This window comes from Lepisma saccharinum, chromosome 24, assembly GCF_977018435.1.
Source record: "Lepisma saccharinum chromosome 24, izLepSacc3.1, whole genome shotgun sequence".
Classification (NCBI taxonomy): domain Eukaryota; kingdom Metazoa; phylum Arthropoda; class Insecta; order Zygentoma; family Lepismatidae; genus Lepisma; species Lepisma saccharinum.
The window spans coordinates 34,964,525-34,984,767 of NC_139252.1; the positions used below are offsets into that span (position 1 = coordinate 34,964,525).

The window sequence follows — 20,243 nt, forward strand, 5'->3', positions numbered from 1 at the left end:
TTATGGCAATGTGTTTTCTCATTTTGTAATACAGCTTCCCTGAGAAAAAAAATGACAAAAATTACTTTCGGAATGTCCCTTGTATTATTGTTATAAGGAGAAATTGCATTTCACTCCTCTTGTGTCTGTTTGAAACTCGTACTACTTCCTATCATAATAAACGACACCATTTTTCAATGCACTGTGAAATTTGGATAGTCAAGGTTTTCAATGGTTAAAGGTCACGAAAGTATTCCGTTATTCAAATTTTGTAAAGTGGAGAAAGCCGATAAATGCTAGTGTCGTTAATGTCCAGCTGAAGGAATTTGGGTAGCAAAATGGAAACATGTTTCCTTTTACAGAAAATAATTATTTGGAACATGTAAATTGTATGAACAGTCTCCTGGGTGCATATTTCTGTTTCTTCATACGTAATTAAAAAAAAGGTTAATCATTTGCAATTTTTTAAATATCAGTTTAATATCCAAGCATCCTAGAGATGCCTTACACCATTATGATAGAGCCAGCCACATATTTATGGCGAATAAAAGGTTTTGATACAAAATAATATTTTAGGATCAAAGACTGTATATAAAATGGCATTTCAGTGTTAAAATGGTTAATAAAGACCATTTTAATGTAAAAACTATAGTTATTACACAGAATTAATATTTCATTCTAATAGCACATTTATCCAGTTATCCGAGTATTACGTTTATTCCTTTATTAAAGAGTCCATTTTTGCTTCTCAAATATTTACAGCAGAATTAATAAATTGTCCATGATTTACGTAGCTCACAGGATAATTCAGACCTCAGAAGGTGTCATGTTGGTAAATAAACCCTAAATTTCATGTTTTAAGAGTTTATTTTGCTGTTCATTTTGCATCATTTCGTGACAAAACATAGTAGCAAATTGCACCTCACACCTTTGAAAAAATGAGAAACTAACATTACAATGTGTTATTTTACATTTCATGTTTTTGTCAAAAACGAAACATGCATGCCCTTAGTGATGCATAAGATAAACAAAACAAATAATAAACTTTGAAGTTTTGCAATACCTTGTGTATTTGAGCATCAAGTTGAACACATGTCTTTGTTGCAGGATGCCTTCCACTTCTTGTGCAGCTTCTCCATGGCCCTGATCAAGATTCAGCGACTCGCCAGAGAGCTGCGCAGGCTCTCCATAACGTAGTACATTCCCATCCGGATGACAAACGTGGTCGCCGGGAAGCTCGGGTTCTTCGTCTTCTCGAGCAAGTCAGGGATTATTGTGACTCCTTACGTGAAATGGTTGCAACTAGTCGACAGGAAGGGCAGCCAGTTGTAGGTTAGTAAATATATATACATATATATATATAACTAGGGATGTGAAGTTTTCATTTTCGAAAACACTGAAAAGTTGAGGAAAGCAAAATAAAGTGTTTAAAATGCATTTGGGTAGATAAAGGAGGCAAGTTTTGGGTATATCGTAATCACGAATTATGCCATTTTTCAGAATAACACAACATTTTATACTTGAACGTGAAAAACGCTGCAAAATATGTAATATAAACTGTAGATAACACTTCTGTTCAAAAATAATTACCTGAAGTGCTATTCTGTCATTTGTAGTTTAGCTGGTGATCGTTCGATTCATTGAGATTGTCACAATTCATTTGTTGCAGTTTGGCGCAGACATGACTGACAATGTTTAACCTTGTCCTGAAATAGAATTTACTCGAGGGGGAGGGGAGGGGGTCTCTCCAGAGGGTAAATTTCGTAGGAAAGAAAATTTTCAGGGAGAAGCACGTGTTGTGTTTCGGAGGGGGACACAAATACACAAACTGGTATTTTGAGGTTGCAGAGGGATTTTTGGGGATTTTTAGGGAAATGTAATGTGTATGCTTGTGTACAAAGATTTGGGTGTTATCATTCAATAAACATTTCATATTTGGTGGCTGATGAGATGAAATAGTTTTCCAAATGGAAAAATTTGGCCATTGCTCACAAAGGTAAGCAATAATTTTTTTTTGTCATTAAAACTAAAATATGTGTCAATTTTCCAGAACCAACACAATGTGAAAATCTTAAGCATAGAAGGAACAGTAAGAATTCATGTAAAAATAGCACCGAATTTTGCCATAAACCTCGAAATATAACACTGAATTGCAGTAAAAAATAACCGAAATTTAGGGAAAAATAAAACTAAAACTTCACGTCCCTATCTATTAACTTATTTTCTTTTTTGACGCTTTGTACTGGAAAGTACTTGTTTATTCACTATTAAATATTACAAGGTTCACATTCTTACTTATTGCATGTGGTGAGATTTCTTAAACTTCTCATTTGCATTATCAAACCTGCCAACCTTTGTGATGGAGTGGTTAGCACAGAATGCTACGATGCTGGGGTCTCATGTTTGAATCCTGGCCTAGGTGTTCTTTATGACTGACCCTTCATCACTGTCATAATATCATCTTTCACCTTTATCTTCGTGATTAGCCAAAAGTGGCAGAAAAGTGATGCCAAATAAACCAAATCATTCAATCAAAGCATCAAACCCAGTGGAATAGAAGAAACCAGAGCAATGAATTTCTTTACTATTGGATCACATTCAAGATGATACAGACAGGAAATTAGTGAAATGCCGGGGTATTTGATAAGTAAAATGTTGGTTGTTATTGACTTATTCATGCGTACTAGAGTTGAATGTTTAGCTGTTATTTATTTATGCTAGAGGTAGATAATATTTTATGCTTCAGTTATGTACAAGGACTATTGGTTCTAACAACAGGAATGAATATTTGAGATTGAGACTATTCCATTTTAATCAAAGATCCTGAATTTAGTTCTCAGTAATGACACATACGAAACTATTAAGAATGTATGTTTCATTAGTCTTCTTAATAGAAAGAGACACGTATTGGTCAAAAATGTAGTAGTCAGAATCTTGTGCACCAATAGATAGTTGTGTGTAGTTGTCATACTGGAAAATGTTGATTTGTTCATCTTGATGTTGACATGGCATAAAAAATGCCATAATTAAAGTACAGTATTCGTACTGATCAACCCATAATCTGTGTGTACCTTACTTTTGATTCATACAATATGGGCGCACAAGATTGTGCAAGTATTCCAAATTAGCAATTGTTTACCTTTGTAAAGTGAGAAGGGATGTGATGGATTATTCAGTCCTCTATTGGTATTGGCCAATCAGCATATTGGTAAAATTACCAATCTGATATGCTCATAAATAGCCTGTATGTAGCTCTTTTAAATTACTTTTGTGGGTAACATAAAAATATATAATTTATATGCCTTTGTTTCATGAAGAAAATATTGAGATGCTCAGTTTTCTTTCCTAAGCCAAACCTTTTACATACACCAGGTTAATATTAATTAACCAGATACAGTATGCTCTTCCTGCAACATTTGCAATTTTATGTTGGATCAGTAGAATAGTGGTATTAGTATTGGTAAATTTTATATCTATTTTTCAACAATATTGGTAAAAATTTCTAACAGTCCATCCTTAATAATCACATATTGTCTGGTCGATATTTGAGAAGTAGTAAGACTGCTGGTTTATTTCAGGTACTGTTGTTTTACCACCCATTGTATATGAATCCATAGAAAATATGCCCTTCCCCTTTCCATGATGTTTGCCTTGGTGCTGCTATCAGACCAAGACCTTGCCTTCACTGTTGACATGTTCTGATTGTACTATTTTATTTTTATGCTTTGGCTTTTGAATCCTCGTAAATAGTAGTCGCATTTAATCCCTAACCTGGAGACATTACTTTTAAACGATAATAGTGTTGAATTTTGTGCTAATGTTTCCATAGTGTGAGCTGTCTCTGTTAAGGCCATGCGATACAATTTCCACGGGAGTCTTCCCAAGCCCTTCCTTCCATGGCAGTGTGCCAACTTAGCTCTCTTGGAACAAAGATCTGGCTCTTTCGTGCACTCTAGCTGGACCCTGTGGCCGAGTGGTTAGCACATCGCGCTGCGACGCTAAGGGTCCCGGGTTTGAATCCCGCTCGGGCTTGGTTGTTTGCGAATGTCCATTCATCAATTTCATCATTCATCCCCATCTTCGCAAATTAGCCAAGAGGTACAAAACGGGAAGTAAAATAAACTAAATCAATCAATCTTTCGTGCACTCGTTCGGCTGTGAACTGGGACGCCCACCCCCCGTGCCCCACTATGATGCCATCTCTGGTTCCGACCCACATAGACCACCTTTCGTCATAATTATACATTTTGCACGTGACGTGATATTGTTATGTTGGCTGAGTCGCCCCACTCTCTCTTATCTCCCCAGCTACTTCTTTATAGCGCAATGTTAGACGTGAAATTGACATAATATTGTTATCAGGGAATTCTTTACTTTCGATTTCATAGACCATCGGTGGATTATTGAGATGGGCGATGCCGTCGGATCTAGATGTTGAAAACTAAGAATAAATTGTCATCAATTTAGAGTTAACAATAATAGCAATGGCCCTTTGACAACTAACATTACCCTAGAAGGCACTTTATCCAGCCATCGTAAATCTAGCTCCATGAGAGTCAGTTTTAACTCCATTTAAGGTGAAATTTAGTTCTTTTATGCCCATCAGGTTTGGCAACACTGCCAGGAGGCAAGGAAAAAAGCATTGATCATATGGGAGTATGATTTGATTCATTCTCTTGTGAATATAAAACTTCCGATGGAATAGAAAGAATTGTCAACGGGAAGAGGGCAGTTTGAAGATGAATTTTACCAGTGGAAAAGTCGAAACTTCCATTTGATTAGCCGTAACTTGATGTTGAAGTTGATACCCCATAAAGAATACATGGGATTCCGAATATTGTTATTAATCATATTTTTCAAACATCGTGTCCAGCTTAATAATCAACATAACAAAATGTTTGCACTTGCAACATGGAGAGAAATTCATACTCTTGGATACACCCAGGGTTTGTTTTAGTAGCAGTGCCCATTCGGGTGATACTGAAATAAATGCACAATTGGTGCGTAATTGTATCTCCTCACCTTAAATCCACGTATTTTGGTATCATCTTCCCTTGTTCTACTGCCTTTGAGATAATAATCACATCGTCCATCAAGTTGGCAAGCCCTGGGTATTATTATTTGTATATATCATATTGGTGTCCAAAATTTTTCATACGCATTTTTACTACACACTATTTCCTTTGCAGATGACATGGAAAGGCACCCAGGACCAGCCATTGCTGCTCTGATGAAGCTATCTTTTGATGAGGAACACAGGCACGCTATGTGTCAATTAGGTGGCCTTCATGCAATCGCTGAATTAATTCAGGTAACTAGTTCCTTTTGTTTCAGTGGAGAGTACATGCATCACTAATCATATAAGCTTTATGTAAACACTTGACATGCACCATGAACAACATTTGTGGTACAGTTTATTGTTTTCCTCATAGTATTTGGACCAAGCATGTTAGGGCAGTGGTTAAGGCAACTAATGGTTTCCTGCAATTTTCCTCCAATGCCTCAGTAAGGCTCGGAAGTTGATGAAAAATCATATTTTTTTCTGAGCCTTGAAAACAATGCTAAACCTGATATCACTCCAATTACCTTGAGTCAGAAGCAGAAAACATTGTTTATATTTTGCATTTGTTTTGGCATTATTCAACCTTTTTTGGCTTTTAAGTCATTTTTCAGTATTTTTGGCTATTTTGTTAAATTTTTCTTCATTTTTAGGGTTTAATTTTCTTCTTTCCTATTGTTTTGTGAATTTTATATGTATTTGCTAGGAAGGAAAAATTAATCGCACATGGATTACACTAATGGTTGATTGATTGATTGAATTTGTGTTTTAATTCCACTTTATGCACAGTAAGGCTAATCGGGACTGGACCTACAGTTTAAAGTGGGATCCGAACCACTATGTGCCTTCACCAGGTATCGAACTGGGACCCCTTGATTACAAGGTGATGACGCTACCACTGTGCCATCGGGGAGGCACTGAATTACATTAATGGCTTGGTCTAGAAAATTTTGTTTTTTGATCTGGAAAAGATAGGGAATTTTGTTTTTATGAAACAGCTTGTAGCTTGTAATTAAGTTCAAAATTTCATGGCAAATATTCCTAATATATTAAATTGATGTCCAATTTGAGGCTTGCCACGTTAACTCGTTACTGAATTCCCCTTTAATAGTGCTGCCTTGTGTGTTCCAGGTTGATCATGAGGCTCATGGAAGTACAACAGCTGATCAGTATTGTGTTACATTGAGAAGGTACGCTGGAATGGCTCTCACCAACTTGACGTTTGGAGATGGAACCAACAAAGCCTTGCTGTGTTCATTTCGAGCTTTCATGCGAGCACTTGTTGCTCAGCTTAACTCGCCAAGTGAAGATCTCAGACAGGTATTCAGAGTTTTTTCTTTCTCCCTTCTCTTTAAGTACAGGTTTCAAAAACCAAAAAAGTTAGGGGAATTGGATGGTTTTCGTGGCTTGCCATGATTAGAGACTAAAAAATATATTTTCCATTTTCCCCAATATTTTTCTTGAAGGTATTTCATGTAAAAATATTTGTATATTTTATTGTTCATTTATGTCCAATGATTGTTTATAAACCTTTGATTTCTGTTATTGTTTTTCTGCCACTTTTGGCTAAATGTAACGACGAGGAGGATGAGTGGTGATTTGGTAAAATTGATGAAGGAACATTCATAAAGAACACCCATGCTTGGGCTGGGATTCAAATCCACTGTGGAGGTTTGCATGTGCATAAACCTCATTCATTTGATTAACATCTTTGGTATTGTAATATTAAAACATTATACAATGTTCTAGAAAGTTGTTAGTAACACCTGCAAATTTGGAAAACAGATAATTTTGTTTGGCATAATGAGTGAGAATATCAAGAAAAATGGAGTGTAGTTAGGAGAACTTAGGAAAAGAATTTGTAATTTTAACTTATTTTTTAGTCAATAAATATAAAAACTCATATAATAAAGTAGGGAGAAATTAGTACTCACTTTATCCGCGAAACTGTTTTCTCTTCTTTGTTCTATTAATTTCAGTGCCCACTGCCACCATCCTCGTTGGAACTTGGCGTGCGTCTCTTGTTTGTATTTCTCCTGCTGCTGCTAGGTGCGCTGTTGTTAACTGTACGTCTGCGTCCATGTCGTCTGCTATTTCCCGGCGATAACTGTTGTAGTAGGGGAATCCAAGTGTGGTGCGCCTGTCCGCTGTCGATGTTCAGCTCGTGTGGGAAGTGCATTATGGCATGCGTTTCCTTGATTTCGGTGTCTACAAGTGTGTGGGCAGCGTGTTTGACTTGTACCTTTTGAATTCTATGGCTACAGTATTTGATGTGTTTAGCAAGCCCAGTAGTGAGTTGGACTTTTTTTGCATCTGTCAGGTGCTGTTGGATTCTTTCATTGACAGATCTGATGAACCTGCCAATGTAATGTGCCTTGCACTCGCACTCTGCATCGTACAAACCTGGGTTGTCAAGGGGGGAGAGGAAGTACCGTTTGTGTCTGTTTAGTTTATCAGCTATTTTGGAATTGGGTTTGTGAGCAATTTTGATGCCATATATCTGAGAAGGGCTTTGGATATGCGGTTGGATGTGGTGGGATGGTAGGGAAAGGCAAACCATTTATATTGGCCACTGGAGGTTGATTGTGGCTGGTTGGGGTGTCTGACCTGCATTTCCACTTTACCACACCAAGTGGAAAGTTGTGGTTCTGTGTAGCCATGTTTCAGGGCTATGCTATTTCAGTGATGGTGGCTATCTCTTCTCGTAGATCATCTTCCCTGCAACAGTAGGAGAAGGCTCTCCGATAAAAGTTCAGCCACACATTAGCTTTTTGTTTGGGGGATGGCTAGTTAGAGCATGTATGTACTGGTTGCCTGCATCCAGTTTTCTGTAGACAGTGGTTGTGAATTTGTGAAGTGCACGGCTGATGGTAAGTTGATCTTACCATGTTTCTCTTTTTCTACGGTGAAGTTGAGCCTGGGGTGGATGCTATTTAGCTTGTTCGCTAGAAGGTTGAGTTCTTCTTTTTGTATGCGACTATTGTGTCGTTTGCGTACCTTCCATATCGGATGTATTGTAGTTCTGGAGTGTGCAGTATCTCTTTTCCAGCTAGGTGCATGACGATGTTGGCTAAAGGGGCTGATAGTAGATTGCCCATCGCAAGGCCCTCGGATTGATTGTAGAATTTGTCCTTTAACTGAAAATAGTTGTGTTATAGACAAACTTTCAAAAGCCTGGTTGTCTCTTGTACCTCCAGAGCAGGGATTCTGTTTATTGTCAGAAGAATCCAACAGCACCTGACAGATGCGAAAAAAGTCCAACCCACTACTGGTCTTGCTAAACACATCAAATACTGTAGCCATAGAATTCAAAAGGTACAAGTCAAACACGCTGCCCACACACTCGTAGACACCAAAATCAAGGAAACGCATGCCATAATGCACTTCCCGTATGAGCTGAACATCGACAGTGGACAGGCGCACCACACTTGGATTCCCCTACTACAACAGTTATTGCCGGGAAATAGCAGACGACATGGACGCAGACGTACAGTTAACAACAGCGCACCTAGTGGCAGCCGGAGAAATACAAACAAGAGACGCACGCCAAGCAACAGTACAGCAAGTTCCGAGGATGGTGGCAGTGGCCACTGAAATTAATACAACAAAGAAGAAAAAACAGTTTCGCAGTTAAAGTTAGTACTAATTGCTCCGTATTTATTATACTACCGCGTGTCTCTTTTCCCAATTATAAAATCTCATACAATTTTTAGATGTATTGTATGTGTGAACAATAAAAAGTCACTATACAAATTTGGTTTGGTTTGGTTTGAGTTGGTGTTTTAAGTCCACTTTATGCACAGTAAGGCTAATCGGGACTAGACCTACAGTTTAAAGTGGGATCCGAACCACTTGTGCCTCCACCGGGTATCGAACCCGGGACCCCTTGATTACAAGGCAATGATATACAAATTTGGTAAACATGCATTTCATTTTTATGGAACTACTGTCATGAGAGTATGTAAATAAAAATTTTACAAAATTGAAACTCCGTGGTGAAACAGCCCTCTGAGAGCCAGAACCTGCCAAGACTTTTGCACTGGTTCCAATTACCACTCCTGGCTTTTGAGACTGAGTCTGCTACTTCTTATTTTCAAGTAGTTCTTCCAGTTTTCCTCAGGATGTTGGAAACTCACCGAAATGTTGGGGGCTTCCACCAGGAATCAAGCCCAGAACAGCTTACAATGAAGATAAGAGCCCAACTTAAACCATAACTTGTATAATGATTCAAATCATTGAAGTCATTTTATAAACATTTTTAAAAGAAATTTAAGGTTGTAATCCTCATTTTTTTTTTCCTTTCAGGTTACGGCAAGTGTTTTGAGGAATCTGTCATGGCGTGCGGATGTTGCCAGCAAGCAGACGTTGAGAGAGGTTGGGGCAGTTACTGGCTTAATGAGAGCTTCTATGGAGGCCAAGAAGGAGTCAACACTGAAGTCTATTTTATCAGCCCTGTGGAATCTCTCTGCACATTGCAGCATGAACAAGGTACTTTGTGATACCTTTTGCGTGGGTGATTTATAGGCATCGGTACAGCTTCACACGTGTAAATTTATTAAAATTCTGTCGAAATGCACTCATGATCAAGAAAGTGATCCTGTTGTATTCTATATGGTGGCTATAAAGTTGAACCAGTGGGTAACTGATGAGCAGCATATTTTTCCCATGCAAAAATGTGCTCCATGTGTCTCCCACGAGCCTCTACGCATTTCCTCAAACGTTTTTACACGTTTCCTTGAATTTTCTTCAAAATGTGAAGATCCAGAGCAGCTGTTGCACAATGGCTTATTGAGCTCGGCCACCACTTCTCTCTGCACTCATATCTGTCGTCCACAAGGAATAATTATTTATACCCAGTCGTCTTTCGTCAGTACCTTTCTACTTATGTGCCAGTTCCAAACAGCTCAATAAGACTATTGTAGCAAATACCATCAAGATATGTGTTTAAGAGTCTTGTCCATTACTTACATAGAACAAAAATGTAATCAGGGTTGCTATGCATCTGGAAAACCTGGAACAGGGAATTGTGCAGATCATCTGGAGTTTATGTGCATTTTGAGGTCTGCAAGAGAAAAAGTTGCAAAATGAACAAGCAGTTCAGTTCCACTTCTGGATTTGGTACTTGTGATTCCACTCCCAAGAAAGATTCAATTTAGAAACTTGTTCCTTTCGTCCTTGTGATTCTCAGTCTTGTGCAAAATTATGGTTCCTTCGAATTTCTGTAATAAATTTTCACTTTTATAATACTATATATTATAATGTCAAAGTAAAGCTTGCATTCCAGATATCTGATTGATAGTTAAAGTACATTGACAATGTGATAATAATTATCGGAAAGGTTGATGAAGATGAGGTTATCATCTATTATTTTATAGATCTTAGTCTTGTTGGCATTTCCTATAGAATTCCTGCATGCAACAAAAATTTCTCCAGTTGCTGTGTACTTATAAATGTAAGCAAGAAAGCAGCATTTTCTACGACACTATAAATATGCCAGAAAATGAAAAATTGTGTATGGTTTATGAATGTTTTCTGTTGTTTTTATATTGTGGAGATCTGTTAATCGTGAAATAATGTACCTCTGGTACCTTAGCCTGAAAGCTAGATGCATGTGATTGTAGCACCCAATACATTTGATGCCGATTGTAATTTTACATTTTACTTTTCAAATTTTCACTTGTTCTTGTGTGTGTGTAGAATGAAATTTGCTAAGAAAAAGTTGGGAAAGTGAATGTTCATAATAATTAACGGATTATATATTTAATTTAAAAACACAAGATTCGAAAGTAAAAATTATGATGATAAACATGTCTGGAAAAACATCATTTTTGGGACTGGAAAACCTGGAAATGTCAGGAAATCTCATAATCAAAAAATCGTAGCAACCCTGGTTATGTTATTATCCCTACTTCGAACATTGCTTTGTCATTTTTCAGTCTGCCATGGTATTTTCCTTTTTTCCGTTCTTGTGATGTGTGCATTTATGTTATATGTAACAGGTTCTTAGAGGATTTCAAAAGAGGGTAACACTTTCGTTATCTTCCATGTAAAATTCTAGTTGCTAGCCTGTGCAGGTATTTTCTTTGTTCAGTTCTTTGCACTTTCTGATGAAAACTCTGGGTTCCAACAGGCCTGGAAATCCCTTAAAATTTGGAAAAGTCAAGCAAATCAGCTTAGGGGTGAAATGATCATGGAAAATTGAAGAGGTTTTCTTGGGCAATCAACCAGGTGATTTCCTGATAGGCTTCCGAGCTTTCGAGAGCTAACGTCACTCATCTTCAGGTATTGAAGTGCAGAGATAAGTCAGGGTGAAGTTATATGTACAGTGGAACCTCGATTTTACGTTTTTTAGGGGACCAAGCTGAAAAAACTTAAAATGCGGGGAAAATGTAAAATCAAGGAAAATTTATAGCATTTTGCTCTATTGGGACCGTGAATATTGAATGTATAATACAGGAAAATGTAAAACTGAGGAACGTAAAATCAGGGTTTCACTGTATTTTGGTGTGGGAGGGGTCCGGTGTAGGGGGCAGGCCAATCAGGTGGCGTTTCTCCAACGTCCGCGCTCCCAATTGACTATCGCTAACCAAGCTGGGTCCAGTTTGAGTCCCGTGTCCCTGTTGAGGTTTTCCTTTTCCCCGTGTATGGCTATTGCTTCTTTGATGAGACGGTCCCAGTAATTTGATTATTTATTGATGATCTCCCGAGAAAACCTATGCAAGAAATTGGACCGGTTTTGTGCTTCTCAGGATATGGTTGTTGTTAAAAAAAAAAAAAAAAAACACTTCATAATTAGAAAAAGTGAAAATCGGTTGTCCTGTCAGCCGTATGTTTGCTAATTACTTGAAATTTGCAGGGAATCACCACAAACGACCTGCGTTCAATATCATGCAGCCCCTTTTGCTTCTTAAATATTGATCAATTCACAAAATAGTAACAGAGACAATTCTTATAATCATTTCTTAGCCTGTAGATGAGAAATAGAGTTGCTCACCAACTGAAACATAGAAGCGGATTGAAATTTCAATGTATTAATCGGTATCATAAAATTCATGACATTTTCGTGTTCTAGGCTTAAGATATCCCAACTTCACTGATGAGCAATCCTTATTACAACAGAATGCATCCATAAACTGACGAGTGTTTGTAAATCATGACACAATTAAGAAACTATACTTTGCTACTGACTACGTCATAAAGTTCATTATTTCACTCTCTTCCAAAATCTGCACCATTTTTTTGTTCCTTGTGCATATTGTGCAAACATTGGGAAATGCTCATAGTTTTCATTAACATTAATGTGCATGAAATCTTAATATATAAGAAAGCTAATAGAAGAGGGAGACCATGTTGTTGAATTTGTTTTCTTTCAAAAATGTATTTGCTCCTTGCTTAATACAGGATTTGTTCTATTCAATATGGGTGTTAACTTTTCAGGCTGACATATGTGCTGTGAATGGAGCTCTAGCATTCCTGGTCGAGATGCTTACGTACAAGTCCCCATCGAAGACTTTAGCCATTGTTGAAAATGCTGGTGGGATTCTACGAAATATATCTAGTCATATTGCAGTCAGAGAAGATTATAGGTAAGTTTTTAATATTTGTCTTGTTTTATTAAAGATTTTTCAACAAATGATAGTGTACATAGTTTTATGATGGATTTAATTGTATGATTGACAACATTATGAAACTGATATTGTTCAACAGGTCTGTTAAACTTGTGACCCATAGTTTTCTAATTACTTTTTTCTTCAGTAATGTTGTCTTGCAGCTTCTTGTATTCTTAAAAATATGACTTTGTGTAAATGCAGTAGTTAAAGTTAATTGAATTTGGGGTCCATTGACATGGTTGAAAATGTGGTCAATCCATTAATTATCAGTGAAGGTTTTAAAAAGTTCAAAATAAGAGAAGATGCCTTTTCATAGTTATCACTACGGCTAGGATTTTGAAGACCTTAAAATTGACAAAAAATGACCTTTAAAAAATGCATTTATGACCTAATACATGCAAGAAAATGATCTATAAACTTAGAAAAATGACCTAAAAATTCTGAAAGATATGTAAAACAAATTTATAAACTACCAAGAGAAATTCAAATTACAAATTAACTTATCTATCACATGTTCATTGCGTATGGTAGTACAAGTAACAAAGTTCACTTTTTGTCATCTTTTACACTTTAAGTACTGAGTTGCAGTACACAATAAAAATCATATGCAAATTTTCAAAAATGAATGATCGTCGGTTGTCGGACAAGAGAGCCTTGTACACGGAAAAATTTCTCTCGACTTCCACCGACACAAGAGGAGCGTACTTGAAATTAACAATATCACTTGCTGTTAAGTCACTTTGGAGTGCAAATTGCTTCCCTGACAAAATGTCCCGATACAGAGCACAAGACTTTGCACCCCTTGTTATTTAACAATAATCCGTCTGGCAACAATGTATTTATTGATAAGAGTGGGAAATCACATTGTTTGAGCTGAATTGTTACACAGCAGCTTCTTGTATCAACAATACTGCACAGAATTTCTTTGTTTCTTCAAACACAGTCATTCAGAGCTGCGCTGAAGGCAATGAGACATTAGTCGGAACCTCTCTTCTTCAAAGGGTTACATTTGCATGTAAAATGCCCCTTCTTTCACCAAAATGTAGAAAAATGCATAATATGACTTAAAAGTCTGAAAAATTACTCAAATGGTTTAAAAAGTTTAAAAAATTACTTTTACTCCAAAAAGGGTCAAAAAATGCAAAAAAAAAATGCCCTAACAAAGGCATCCCAATTAATTCACTTACGTATAAAAAACATTTCTATCTACTTATGCAATGTTTCTGCCTTACCAAAAAAAAAAAAAAGATGCATTTGCATCAAAATCCTAGCCCTAGTCATCACATAATTTTCCTTCATTAATTACATATCTAGACACAAACAACAAGGAAAGCATGTCACTTGAGAATGAATCTTCAGAAATAAGTGCACTGGAGTAGCATGATACGACAAGCTGTTTGTGTCGCATGCAGAGTGGATTGATATAAATCAGGTGATTTTTTAAAAAATAAAATCACTGCTTTAAATCACTCTAAATAAATAATTTATAGAATAATGTGCATAAGGATTATGTAGATATGAGTAACACTTGGTGAAAGTACATTACTCTCCTGATCATTTAAAGGTAGTTATTAGATTCTAAGATAGGAAAATAAAGGAAATAAAATATATGTACTGATGGTGTGAAGCTGATACGAATGGAAATGTAAACACAGGATTTCTCTTGATTTAGAATTCATTAACTTTATGGGCAATACTAGCAAACATTTTGTGTAGAAATATATACAAAATACTAATCATGTTAAACCATAAATAGTGTTAACACTTTCCGGTCAGGAATCGGATGTGATGCAAGCAGAGTAAAACACCTGTTCCGGTTGCCAGTCGGCTAGGATACAATCGCCATATTTCCGTTGCATTTAAATTTAGTTGCCCGAACCTTATGCGATTATCATTGCACACGCTTGGAGATAGTTCTATTTTTCGCCACCAGAGAGCATCTTATGTTGGTTGGTTAAAGGCTTATCTTTATTATTTTTTTATAACATGCAAGTGCGTGTTTATGGTGATTTATCAAAAATACAATAAAATACGTAATTTTTCAATAAATATTGCAATGTGTAAATTATAAAATTGTAACATCTAATTGAATTATCTACTAGAACAGAATCTAAGCTTTCCTTTGATATATAATACATTGTGATACCATTAATTGTGTATTTTTCTTTATTTTTTTAAAAAAATGTCCTAAAAACGTTCGTCTACAGGTAAAAGATGTGTGAAAACAGTCACACTGGAAAGTGTTAATATCATTAAACTGTAAACAAACATTGCAGCTAATATTTTTCAAACTATAATTAAAAAAATCTCCAAAATTCAGCTACAAAGACTATAAAAATATTTAAGAAAATTGTAAGTTACATCCAGAATGTTTTATTTTTACTGGAAGAAAAGTTACTGAATTATTATAGTTTCATTAACAAACTCAAGAAACATTTCCATAGTATTTACAGTATCAGAAACAGAAAAATGTATATTTTAGGGATGGGTCGATTTGAAATTTTGGTCGATACCAATAAAGTACCGATATAGAAAATACCGATAACCGATATTCTCCCGATTCGATATAAAATTAGAAATGGTTCTTGAAGAACCTGAAAGATTTATTGACCTCCTTAATAAATGTGTGTTTCAAGGTAACTGGAGTGAAAAATAAATTGCATATTTAGACATTTACTTTTTAGAAAGTAGGGCATGGAGATTATCCATAAAAATTACAACAAAATGGCAGAATTTTGCACTAAATTATCAGATATTTATCGATAAATCGGATCTGTAAAATAATCGGTAATTTTACCGATACACCGATATGCCTATATCGGCTTATACCGATAGAGTACCGATTAATCGGTCCCATCCCTAGTATATTTACGTATACTTTTTATTTGCTCTAATCAAACTGTTCAAATATTTTATAGGCCCGTTTACTAGGAAAAGCATTTCTATAAAAATATATATCTATGTTCATGGTGTCAAAATTGCAAGCAATTTTAAGAATGTTTTTGAAAAAGATTGAAAAAATTGATTTAAATTAAAAAAATCAACAAAAAATTATTTTTATCCACCCTGCTCGCATGTCACTTGAATTGGCCATTTTCTCAGTAGCATGCATCATGTTGCCTCAGTCTGTTATTCACGCATGCACAGTGAATGCCTTTTCAGACTGGTAGACCTCATCACATATCCTTTGCCATTTGTAACTTGCTACTTTGGTCTGAAAGCTTCCTTATCTACACGTAATTCGAAGTTAAAGGAACGGATATCATAATATCAAGTCTCTCTACCAAACTGACCTGGTAGGTCAAGCTACACAGCTACAAGCTCTCTCTGTTTCTAGTCCATTAAATAAGTTAGACTGTGGCTGACATTTGTTTTGTGCAGTTACGTGTCATTAGGATAAGTTTTCTACTGTATTTTGACCAGAGCAGATACCATTGGCTGCATGGTAATGTAGCAGTTCTAGCTCATGCAATAATGGCCGATATTATACTGGTAAACTTGGACAAGTGTTCTGTATACAAATAAGTTGATCGGTGCATATGCAGAAAGATTCACCTAAATTCTCTTCAGAATCTAAGGTACTTCAGAGAAATTTTACAATTTACAAAATACAGATTAGAGTGTTTGACAGGCTTACAGAAAATTTTCAGTAACATAGATATCTGCTAGTTGTTTTTTAATATTACTTTCAATTTTCATTTAATTTGTATTTAAAGTGAAAAATAAGAAATGCAAAAGTTTGACTGAGCAATATATAAAAAAATTCCTTCTTCTTGATAAGAGTCATTATCGGACTTTGATTTTGGAAAGGGAATGAATATTTACAAGTTTTATTTTCTTAATGGAGTTAGCATGTCATGTAAGCAACGTCACATTTCCTGTATCTAGTTTGTGAGATGTTTGTAACTTTTTTAAAAATATATTTGAATTAGATCTGTGTATTAAGAAATTTAAAATGAATAGAAGATATTCTTTGCAGAATATGGTGTTATACTTTATCGTTACAATGGACTGGGTTTAAATAAATGTAAGAATATTTTAGAAGAAAATTCTGGTATCATAAAATTAAAATGAATGCAATGTTATTGATATTCATAACTATGCAGTAATCTTGAATTGCTGTAATGTTCATGTATTTGTGTCAGTGCAAAATTGTAACAATTCAACAGTTGCTGCTGCTATTACTTTAACATTCCAACCTATAAGTTTCTTATGTGATGTTTTTAATCATTATGCAATTTTTATTAAATAATTGCTTATCAGATGAAAAGCCCTTAACTTTAGAACTAATTTTTGTACTTTATATCTACATACTGTAATAAATACTAGAGTAAGGCATGAAATTTTATCATATTGAAAGTTTGGTAATTTTGTGATTTATGTTGATTATACCAATTTGCCAGATATAATGCAAGCCTAGACACTTGAATCTCTTTGTCAAATAGGAAGTTTCAGAGAGTGGTTACTGATTAATTCCTTTTTTTAAATTTTATTTCCAGGAAAGTCCTGAGAGAGCACAGCTGTTTGCAAATCTTACTCCAACAGCTGAAGTCACCCAGTCTAACAATAGTCAGTAATGCATGCGGTACCTTGTGGAATCTCTCAGCTCGAAGCACAGATGATCAGAAGGCATTATGGGAAATGGGGGCTGTGAGTATGTTGAAGAGCCTGGTTCACTCGAAGCACAAAATGATTTCCATGGGGTCAAGTGCAGCTCTGAAGAATCTTCTTAGTGCAAGACCTGCAGGTACAAACTTTGGTGATCCGAAAGGTTCTCAGAATATGCCTACGTTGTACGTCAGAAAGCAGCGAGCGTTGGAGCAGGAACTGGATCAAAGTTTAGCGGAGACGTGTGAAAACATCGAGCCAAGCAGCCCGAGAACATCACCATCACATAAGGATGAGAAGTTTGTTTTCCCCGAACGAAACTTCACTGGTCTGGAGAGGCGTCAGAGTCTGCACGGACGAATGTATCATTCAATGGGAGGTCACAATCAACCAGGAGTCACCAGGCATCGCGTTTCAAGGTCCGAGAGCAAAGAGTCGGTCACCAGTACGCACTCGGACTCTGTGTATGAACGGGTTAGATCTGCGAGCGCTCATCAGGTCCTGAGTCACTCCACTGCATCTTCGGCAGCTGGCGAGGGTCAGTCAGCTCATGGCAGCTTTAGCGATTCCGATCAGTTGAACGGCGACCTCGTTGAGAGTGCCGACAGCAGATTTGTCCGAAGGTATTACCATTCCATGAGAGAACGTGGAAGATCCATAGAGGTGTGCGCCGGCGACAGCAAGCATTCCGTACCTCACCAGTGGACCAGCGTGGATCACGAGTATCCGTCAAGGCTCTCGCAGATCAATGAGGTCCGCTCTAAAGAGGAAGGTAGTAACGACAAGGAGAGAACAGGCTCCCCAAGCCAGCAAGATGTGGTTCCCAATAATATAGGAGAGCAGAGTCAGATTAACGTAGTGCTAGATCCTGCCGTGTTGAAACCTGCCAGCGAAAATAACAGTTCGCAGTTGTTCGATGGAAGAGCCTCACACAGATCTGCCTTCAGTCCAGTTCCGACACATCTTGGTGACAATAGGGAGCGAGAACACTTCTCGCAAAATCAAACAAATAATCCCCACAGGCCAGCATACTCCATGCATAACAAGTATCAGAATTATGTGTACGAAGATGAAGCACAGGAGCAACCTGTGAATTACAGCTTAAAGTATTCCGAAGACCATAACCGCAATGTAGAGCCAGTGCCTAGACCAAACCCTAGACTGGATAAAAGTGATCAACCTGCTGTTGCATCTTCCGAAAGGTACTCTAAAGATCTTAAGCGAGATAAGGTTGGAAACGGGTACAATTTCAGACAGCACCAACATGTCGCCAAAAACATCAGCATGCGTGCCAAAGCAATGGATGCTTACAGTGAATATGCCGAAACTGACCTAGACAATCCAGATCAGCCAACAGATTACAGCTTAAGATATGCTGAAGGCGAGGATATGGATTACGCCATGAAACCACCAGAAGAGGAAGGTGCCAACGGTTACTACAATCAACCATCCGTGCATGACGATTGTCTGAAGACCTACTGTACAGAAGGAACGCCATACGAGACACCGTACAACTTCTCTACGGCAACTTCCATGTCCGATCTTCGTGAACCGGCACCGCAGGATGATGATAAGAGCACCGACAGAAAATCTAATGAAGAAAATGCCAAAGAATTAAAGAATAGTACAAGCGAAGATGCTTCGAGTCAAGTGTCCGAAAATCAAGGTGAAGTGCAGGATAGGAGTGAGCCTTTGCCACAGTCGGAACTAAGTTCCGGTTTGTTGTCTCCAGAGAAACCTGTGCAGTATTGTGTTGAAGGGACTCCTGTGTGTTTTTCACGCGTCAGCTCATTGAGCTCATTGAACAGCGTGGATACAAGAGGGTGTGACAATAATCCAGAAGAGGAGAGACCTGCTGTTCCCTTGTGCAGTATCGACGAGAGTGAGATTGATCGTGAAGGGCCAGAGTCAAGGCAAGAGAAGGAAGCTGAAGGAGGGGTGAAGGAGAAGAAGAACGATATGGACTGCCCAGAGGAGAAAGAAGAAGCAAGGACTGACAGAGAAGGTAGGTTGTAAATGTATTTTTATTATTATTATTATTATTATTTGTGATGATTGCATGTTATCGTGAAATTTCAGTTCTGTGTTGCAAGAGATGCATGCTAAGTAGGGTTATGCCTATACCTAGATTGATGTATGATGCAAAAAATGATAAAAAAAGCACTGATATTTCGTCCCAAGTTTTCGAAACCTTTTTCCATAACCCAACTTGTACTAGTTTGGGTGAGTTGGTGTTTTAAGTCCACTTTATACACAGTAAGGCTAATCAGGACTGGACCTACAGTTTAAAGTGGGATCCGAACCACGATGTGCCTCCACTGGGTATCGAACCTGGGACCCCTTGATTACCGAGGCCCAAATGAATAAATGAAGTAGTTCATTAATAACTGCTTTTTTTGGGGGGGGGGGAGGCAGTGCACAAAAAACAAAGTAATTTTCAAATGGAATCTCTTTTGGCTTATGTATTTTTTAGGGATGGGCCGATATGAAATTTTAGCGATACCGATAAAGTAACGATATAAAATTGACCGATACTGATAACCAATATTCTACCAATCCGAAATGGTCCATGAAGAACCTGAAAGGTTCATTGACCTCCTTAATAAATGTGTGTTTCAAGGTGACTGCAGTGAAAGAGAAATTGCATATTTAGACATTTACTTTTTTAGAAATAAGGGCATGGAGATTATCCATAAAAATTACAACAAAATGGCAGAATTTTGCACTAAATTATCAGATATTTATCAATATATCGAATCGGTAAAATAATCGGTAATACACCGATATGCCTATATCTGCCGATACCGATAGAGTACCGATTAATCGGTCCCATCCCTAGTATTTTTGTACAATATGTGCAAAGGTTGGCTGTGCAATCCAGTTTCTCTTTTAAAATACAACTTTACTGTTAGGCTGTAAGTAAATTAGTCAGTATTTAGTCAGTTTTTTTTAATCGTCACTGTTTAATTTTATGAAGTGAGTTAAAT

The 20,243-nt window shown here is 37.0% G+C and overlaps 1 protein-coding gene across 3 annotated transcripts in view; it reads left to right on the plus strand.

Annotated features, from left to right (window-relative positions):
• The window catches only part of LOC145978334 (uncharacterized), a 278,099-nt gene that overhangs the window by 205,148 nt on the left and 52,708 nt on the right, over positions 1-20,243 (plus strand). For all 3 annotated transcript variants that reach the window (XM_083110912.1, XM_083110911.1, XM_083110913.1), the window contains 6 exons: positions 1,087-1,311; positions 5,169-5,290; positions 6,170-6,358; positions 9,344-9,526; positions 12,476-12,624; positions 17,148-19,261. In XM_083110912.1, coding sequence (XP_082967038.1) covers positions 1,087-1,311; positions 5,169-5,290; positions 6,170-6,358; positions 9,344-9,526; positions 12,476-12,624; positions 17,148-19,261 — 2,982 coding nt within the window. The remainder of the gene's footprint in view (positions 1-1,086; positions 1,312-5,168; positions 5,291-6,169; positions 6,359-9,343; positions 9,527-12,475; positions 12,625-17,147; positions 19,262-20,243) is intronic.